The sequence below is a fragment of the Portunus trituberculatus genome, unplaced genomic scaffold (genome assembly GCF_017591435.1).
Source record: "Portunus trituberculatus isolate SZX2019 unplaced genomic scaffold, ASM1759143v1 PGA_scaffold_456__1_contigs__length_26982, whole genome shotgun sequence".
Lineage (NCBI taxonomy): Eukaryota > Metazoa > Arthropoda > Malacostraca > Decapoda > Portunidae > Portunus > Portunus trituberculatus.
This window is the reverse complement of record NW_025541624.1, coordinates 1-7,558: the sequence shown is the minus strand read 5'-3', so window position 1 is coordinate 7,558 and position 7,558 is coordinate 1. Positions and strand designations below refer to the sequence as shown.

The window sequence follows — 7,558 nt, the reverse complement described above, 5'->3', positions numbered from 1 at the left end:
GTGACTCTGCCTTCCAACTCTCCGATCATCTTTTGACTCCATTCAGAGACACTGGTAGATTAATGCAGCAGCAGAAGAGCTTTAGTAGGAAACTGTCCCAAACCAGACATGTAATTGAAAATGCGTTTGGCTACCTAAAAGGCAGGTTCAGGCGTTTAAAGTATGTTGATGCAGACGTTGATAGAATACCCAAGATAATTAAAGCTGCATGCATTTTGCACAATATCACACTGCAAAACCCTGAAGAAGAAAGCATACTGATAAGGGATGGGATAGAGATTGATCCTGAAGATCACCATGATGTTGCTGCAGAAATAAATCTCCCTGACATAGGTGGGATGGAGAAAAGTAACTTCATTGCTATGTAGCTCTAATTGAGTGAGTTGGTTGGCAGAGGATATTTAAATGTAAACAAATATATACATATTTAGTCTATTATCTTGTTTATTATAAAAAAAAATTAAATCAAATAAATCCGATTTAAATAAAAAAAATCTGATTGATTTTATTATTTTTTTAATGATATAAAAAAAATCAACAACCCTGTTTACACTGCTGCATAACTTTAAGCTTTTGTAACATTATTATTTACAGTTCTTATGCCACGTCCACACGGTCAAGCACTGCTCGGAAGTCTGGGTATGGTGTGACGTCAGAAATGGAGAAATATACTTCAGAAATGTAAAAGTCTTGCTATTTCTCCATTTCTGACATCACAACGGCACAGACTGCTCAGCAATGTTCGACCGTGTTGACGTGGCATTATTTATCATATAGAAATAATTGAAAGATTTTCACACATTTACAAACAAATATATTTTGTACTTTGGCTATTTGTACTACAATTTACTTAAAATTTTGTACCAGATCACTGAAAATAATTACAAACTTTTCTAATAATTGTTTGTGGTCTGTCACTGAGCCTGACTAGCTTATAGTTTAATGAGCTCCGTCACAACTGGGGCACAGGCACGCTCTTACACACTGAGCACTAAGGGATCTCTATTTCTTTCTCTCTCTCTGCAATTCAAGCAACTCTTTCAGGACTTCTAATTTCTTTTCTTCTATTTCCAGTAATTTCTTGTTGTTTTTAAGGACTTCCTTCTGAAACATTCTATTCTTTTCCATTGCCTCTTCCTTCTTTTTAATCCGCTCTTCCTGTATTGCAAAAGAGTTTTCCATTTTACTCCTAGAGGCTTTCACCTGTTCTAAACTCTCCTTTTGCATTAATTCAAATCTTTTTGACTGTGATGGTGGTCTTATTTTCTTCCTCTTAACTGACTGCCTCACTTCAAGGATATTTAATAATGGTGGCGGGTCATCAGGATCAATCAGACATTGATGCAGGAGTGGTAGCTCTGCTGACACCTGATGGTTCTGCAACAGTAGTGTCAGCCCTGCTGACACCTGATGGTCCTGCAACAGGAGTGTCAGCCCTGCTGACACCTGATGGTCCTGCAACAGGAGTGTCAGCCCTGCTGACACCTGAGGCTCCTGCAATAGAAGTGACAATCCTGCTGACACCTGAGGCTCCTGCAACAGGAGTTACAGTCTTGATAGCTGTGGTTCCTGTAACTAGAGCAGAGCATCACGTATTTGTTCATTCTCAAGGCCACACCTCTCAGTTCTAGGGTGTGTGACAGGTCGTTCACCAAGGAATGAACAAAGAAGATCATATCCCTGGGATATGATATGTGTGAAAATCTTTCAATTATTTCTATATGATAAGTAATGCCACGTCAACACGATCTCCTGTTGTCTTCATGTTTTCAATATAACGCATGAAGGCATACCTTAGATTTTTCCACTTCACTTTACACTGTTGCATAGTAGCCCCAGGGACCTGAAAAGCAGATGATCTTAGATAACAGCACAGTAAATGCCTATTAGCTTAATTCCTCAGTTCTACAAGTTCCATTTGCACCTACACCAAATTTATTAGATGTATACCATCCACCAGTATTGCCACTTTAATATAACATGAAAGTTATGACATTTCTTGAACCTCTATTGTAAGTTAATTTTTTAAATTACAGCCTTATTTCATAAGCTTCCATATTATGGAAGAACTTATACTAATGTGCATATCATTAGGAAAGTTGTAATGTGGGCTGCTGAGTGTAGGGGTATACAGCTGTAATTTCCTTGCAAATGATCCTCAATAATGTTGCATAATTATACTTTAAATCCAGTATGATGGGCCAGTGGTTGAGTGCAGTGTTCACCAATGGCAGAGAGGGGCTGGTGATGGAGGTTCATATCCCAGTCCGCACATCTCATTCCGTCCGTGCATCCCATTCCGTGACCCATGTCAGGTCCTACCCACACCCTGCCAGGCTTGTAAAATAATACCTAAATGGAGGACATTACAAAACTTTGTGCCTGATTCATAGGGCTAAGCACAGAGATCTCACATGACCCACCCGGGATTGAACCCTAAACTAAATGATCAGCACTAAGCACAGCGAGCATCAGCACTTTGACATTGACACATGATACATGCATTTTGGGTTATGTGAGCTTTGTTGAAGTTTTGAATCATCTTTGTGTGTTATGAGATAAGGTGTTTTGTTTGCTTGTAGTAATGGTATGTTTTAGGCATTAGTTTTGGTCAGTATATGTATATGAAATTTATATATCAGTACAAGTATGTATTTACATGTTTGTTCATGCCTAGTGAAAGAAAAATCTCAGGTAAAATACCTCAGCTTATGTACAAATCATTCATACTCATTAATGTACCTTTAACAGTACCTCATAACCCAACATACATTCATGCTCATGACAGGAGTATAATGACACAAAACGCTATTTCAGTAAGCACAGGCTTGCATGATTATTGCTTACATGGTTAGCAGTAACACTGACGTAAGAATCAGCATTATTGAATTTTAATTTTAAATACATAACTCTAAAACATGTGAACGACATTTACCTTAAGACATGCATATGCTGGAATAAGGGCAGAATAGTTATGCATTGAAGTATGATCATGCAGCAAAGAAACACACTTATTATTATCCCACACAGTGCATTATGGTTTGGGTATCACATGTTCAGTACAGTACAAAACTATGTTATTTATACCTAACCTAGGTTTCCACAACCAAGGCTAAAGACAAGTAGTTCTACTGGTATGGAATGCAATATAAACAAGTGCAGCATTACCTACCACTAACGTTAATATATCCACATGATGAGGCTGAAAATTTAAGTAATGATAAGGAATCAGTAGTGTAGGAGGTAAAACATACTTTTATCTACATTATCCACAACCATCCATCCTATTTATTGTTTTCATGTATAATTTTCAGCTTCCTACTTAATTAATTAAGGTATGTAACGAAAATAATTCAAAATTAAAAGGTTTCTCTGATTAAAGAGACGAGAGCAATAAAAGGAACACCTTAAAAACCCTTAGGACAAGGTATCAAGGATCAAAACCTACATACTGCATTTCAGAATTGTCCTGCTCTCCCTGCATTTAAAGTTCTAAACAACAGTAGTTTTTACTCACTTGAGGTGAAACTAGAGCAAAAATGTCACGCCACACACGGTCTCTCTTCTCCAGCTTCCCATCCAAACATGGGAATGCATCCCTCACAGCTCTCAGCAGTATGTCGACAGTATCTTCTGTCCACGGTGTTTGCTGCTGGCCACTGGACTGTTCTGATGTACTGGTATGCAACTGTGAGTCTGACGAAAAAAAAAAAAAATGCCAGTATCAATTCAAAATACTCCAGAGGAGTCGTTCCTTCAACACTTGACCCTTTTCTTAAGCAAAACATGCTGAAATTATACCATGACAGAACACCATTTGAAACACTAACAAAATAATTTTCTGGATGCACAACATGTGTTGTCCATACAGATTATCCCAACTGAAATGGTACTGTACAACTTTTGATTTTTTTGTGAAGTTTATTGCCTTTGCTTTTCTAGACTCTTCAGAAATTAACTCACTTCCATGCTTATTTTAGTGACATGAGGTCATTTTGACACAGAGGATAGTCTAACTTTCTTAGCATTATTATCAATACTATAATACTGCTCTTAACCTTAAAAGGAATTGAGGAACTACATTCTATAACTTCAAGAAACTGAAGTGCTATATTCACCAATAGGGGTTGAATCCATTTCACTGGATTCTGTTACATTCCAGACATCTTGTGCAAGATGGCGTACAAAACACAGTGACGCCCGGTCTTCAGTATCATACACTGTCTTGCAGTGACCACAGGAGTACCTGATGAGCATGGGTATATATTAGAACTTTTGCAAGATTTCCTCTTCCTTTTAATGAGTAACAATCTATCATTTATCATACCAGTACTGATTCATAACCTTAGACAAAGTTTAGTTTGCAAACAGATAAAACAGTAATAAGAAAAGAAAAAACTAATAAAGTTAACTTAATTCCTATCCCTTCTCCCCATTCATAAGTATGGTGTTGTAGTGGGTGAATGTGTTAATGATAACGAGTCTTAGGTATTTACAGTTTCTTAGACATGGGCTTCCTTCAAACAGAATAGGATTTAAGTCAAACACATTGTACCCTTAGCTAGATTTACTGGTTTCTGTTACTTTTGTCCTTAGCAATAAAACCAAAAACATTATCAGCTTAGTTTCTGAAGTTAGAACTAATGATGCCAGCAGTGTTCAGGCAGCAGATGATGCTGGGAAGTGGCAGAGGCAGCCCAACAGAGAGAAGTGGTGACCGAGGCAGTGGGTGTTGAGGAGGAGGCACCTGCCACACCACTTCCAGCACCAGTGATGTGGCACCAACAGGGGCCAGACTTGCCTGGTACATCACTGGTCTATGTGGATGAGGAGGAGATCATCCACCTGCAGAAGAAAAGGAAGCTTGACCTTGCGCTCCTTTAAGAATCTATAACAGGTCAGGAAAGGAAGCAAGAAGCAGAACAGGCTAAGTACATGTACTACACACAAAAACTAGAGTACCAGAAACAAACAAATAAAAATAGTAATAAAGATATAAATAATGTACTATTTGTTTTGTTTGTAACCAATCAACCAAATATTAGTGTTAACACAAAATTAACTGCAGTTTCTATATGCTCAACCTACAATCTACTTACTTCAGGTATGGGGAAAAAAAAAAAAAAAAAAAACTACTTACATGAGATTAACACCAATCTCAGCAGTCATGACACTGGTGTCTCATCACTCAGCAATGCTGTAAAAGAAAGACATTGATTTACTGCTTGATGTTGTATCACATATATATATATATATATATATATATATATATATATATATATATATATATATATATATATATATATATATATATATATATAGATAGATAGATAGATAGATAGATAGATAGATAGATAGATAGATAGATAACTACAGAACAATTGATAATGTAGTCAATGCCACACTCATAAAAATAAGTGAAAAATAATTAAGAGAGAATCATTTAAGTTAGTTGTGAAAGTGTGTTAATTATTTTTAGATGTTGCTGAGATACACATTCATCATAATCCATTTAAATATTGTAAGGCTGAACAGTGATACTGTGGTATCTGTGAAGAACTGTGGGTGACTGGCAGAGAGTGAGACAAGGAAGATGAAATCACCAACATAACAGTGCACACACAACAAAACAAGACATATAAATATAAATAACAAAGTGACAGAGGAGAAAAAACTGAAGAATGCTACTATAATCAGCATTATGGGTTGTGTTACTTACTTTAAGTGAAGCACAACAAATTCATCCCTGTAAAGGATTCCTTCATGGCGACTTTGAACTTTCTGTGCTGGGGGTCGCTCCTCATTGCCTCCATCCTCGGCTGCAGCAAGATGTTCTTCTTCCTCAGGAAGAATGATGTTTCTTGCTTTGCAGATGTTGTGCAGCAATGCACAAACCTCTACAATTTGGCAGACCTTGGGTGGAGGACCAACTTGGATTTCACTGTGTAGCATGTGAAAATGTGGCTTCAGCTGCCCGATGCCTCTCTCAACAATGCTGCAGGTTTTCTTGTGGGCCCTGAAATTAATATAGATTTCAATCTTACAATGCAGTACTTGAAAGTGGTATGATGCATTAATTTAATTTCTGCAAACATTTAGGTTATGTCATGTATAAGGTTAAGTTAAGATTCATTGTTTGATAATGATTTGTGACATGGCAGCTTAAACATTATGAAACATATAAAAAAAAATCTCTAGTATAACATTGGTTAGGTTAATATATTCACATGAAAACTTAGAATAAAAAGAAGAAACTCTTAAATATTTGGAAATTTTCTTGTTGTATTGGTGATTCAACCAACACACCTTACATAATCATAGCCCTTTAAGGGGATCCAAAGGGGCAAAGCGTACACAATGTTAAATTACTTTACCTTATCGGTTGTTCTGGTCAAGTTTCAAAATGTTAAGTTACTCTACCTTAATGAAGGATGATGCTAACCCAATGAGGAGGTTACAAAATGTTAGGTTAGGTTACTTCATCTTATGGAGGAATCCAGTATGGTAGGGGAGGGTCAAGATTGTGTGAAACTGCAATAATACTTCCAAATTACCTAATTCATTAATTTAGCACTTTATATTAGTTTATATGAAAAGTGTAACTATAGGAGGTAAATAATTAATTAGTTTTGTATTTAGTGTGATGTGGGGTAATTAATTAGATAACTCTTTATCTAAATTTTACTACTCAGTAACTTACCTGTTATAAGAAGACTGTGCTCCAGGCTGTGGTCTGAGGTATGGAGTCAGTAGCCACTTCTTGCTGGGATAGCCACTATCTCCCAGTAAGTGACACCCAGCTGGGACGATGCCGCTGTCATGAAACGGTGGCATGGAAGGTTCACGAGACGGTGACATGGAAGGAGGCGGAGAGGTGGTGAACGAGGTAACAAGCGGAGGAGGTGATGGTAGTAATGTATGTTACGGCGGGCGTAACATTTCCTCCCTAAGACCTCCGTAATGGGCTCATGAAGGAGGTGAGATGGGAGATCTTGATAAGGCGTCGGCGATGATGTTGTCCACCCCTTGATATGGTGGACTTCCGTTGAAGGTTGAGAGAGAAACGCCTTGAGGTGTTGGAAGGCTTGGTCACAGGTCAGGGTCCAGTGGAAGGGGACGGAAGTGCTGATAAGGTCCGTCAGGGGCGGCCAGGGTGGAGAAGTTCCTACAGAATCTTCTGTAGAAACCAGCCATCCCAAGAACCTCATGAGAGCTTTCCTGGTGGTAGGGACAGGAAGCCAAGGATGGCCTCCACGTTGGCTTTCTTGGAGTGAACCTTGCCGTTCCCCACCATGTCCCAGGTAGACCACCTGTTTTGTTGTTTTATAGTTATTGTTATTGTTTTGTTGTTGTTGTTGTTTTTGTTATTCTTGTTGTTGTTTTTGTTATTTTTGTTGTTATTGTTGTTGTTTTTGCTGTTATTGTTGTTATTTTTGTTGTTTTTGTTGTTGTTTTTGTTGTTTTTGTTGTTTTTATAGTTATTGTTATTGTTTTGTTGTTGTTGTTGTTTTTGTTATTCTTGTTGTTGTTTTTGTTATTTTTGTTGTTATTGTTGTTG

At 37.5% G+C, this 7,558-nt stretch overlaps 1 protein-coding gene and 1 long non-coding RNA gene across 2 annotated transcripts; both read right to left on the bottom strand.

Annotated features, from left to right (window-relative positions):
- Window positions 1-376: 376 nt before the first annotated feature.
- On the bottom strand, window positions 377-4,247 carry LOC123500643. Its single transcript, XR_006673424.1, has 3 exons — window positions 4,119-4,247; window positions 3,518-3,696; window positions 377-3,202 (listed from the first exon to the last, which is right to left on the bottom strand). It is a non-coding gene; the product is annotated as an uncharacterized LOC123500643 (long non-coding RNA).
- Window positions 4,248-4,683: 436 nt separating this feature from the next.
- LOC123500642 (putative nuclease HARBI1) lies at window positions 4,684-6,850 on the bottom strand. The gene is made up of 4 exons (XM_045249306.1): window positions 6,701-6,850; window positions 5,720-6,016; window positions 5,141-5,197; window positions 4,684-4,845 (listed from the first exon to the last, which is right to left on the bottom strand). Exons 1-3 carry the CDS (start codon window positions 6,832-6,834, stop codon window positions 5,185-5,187), a joined length of 444 nt encoding a protein of 147 aa, XP_045105241.1. The 5' UTR covers window positions 6,835-6,850; the 3' UTR covers window positions 4,684-4,845; window positions 5,141-5,184.
- Between the last annotated feature and the right edge of the window lie 708 nt (window positions 6,851-7,558).

Coding starts and splice junctions, on each gene's coding strand:
- LOC123500642 (XM_045249306.1), bottom strand. CDS start 6,834: ATGCCACCGTTTCATGACAGCGGCATCGTCCCAGCTGGGTGTCACTTA. Junction 6,017..6,700: donor GCACAGTCTTCTTATAACAG/GTAAGTTACTGA, acceptor TATTAATTTCAG/GGCCCACAAGAAAACCTGCA.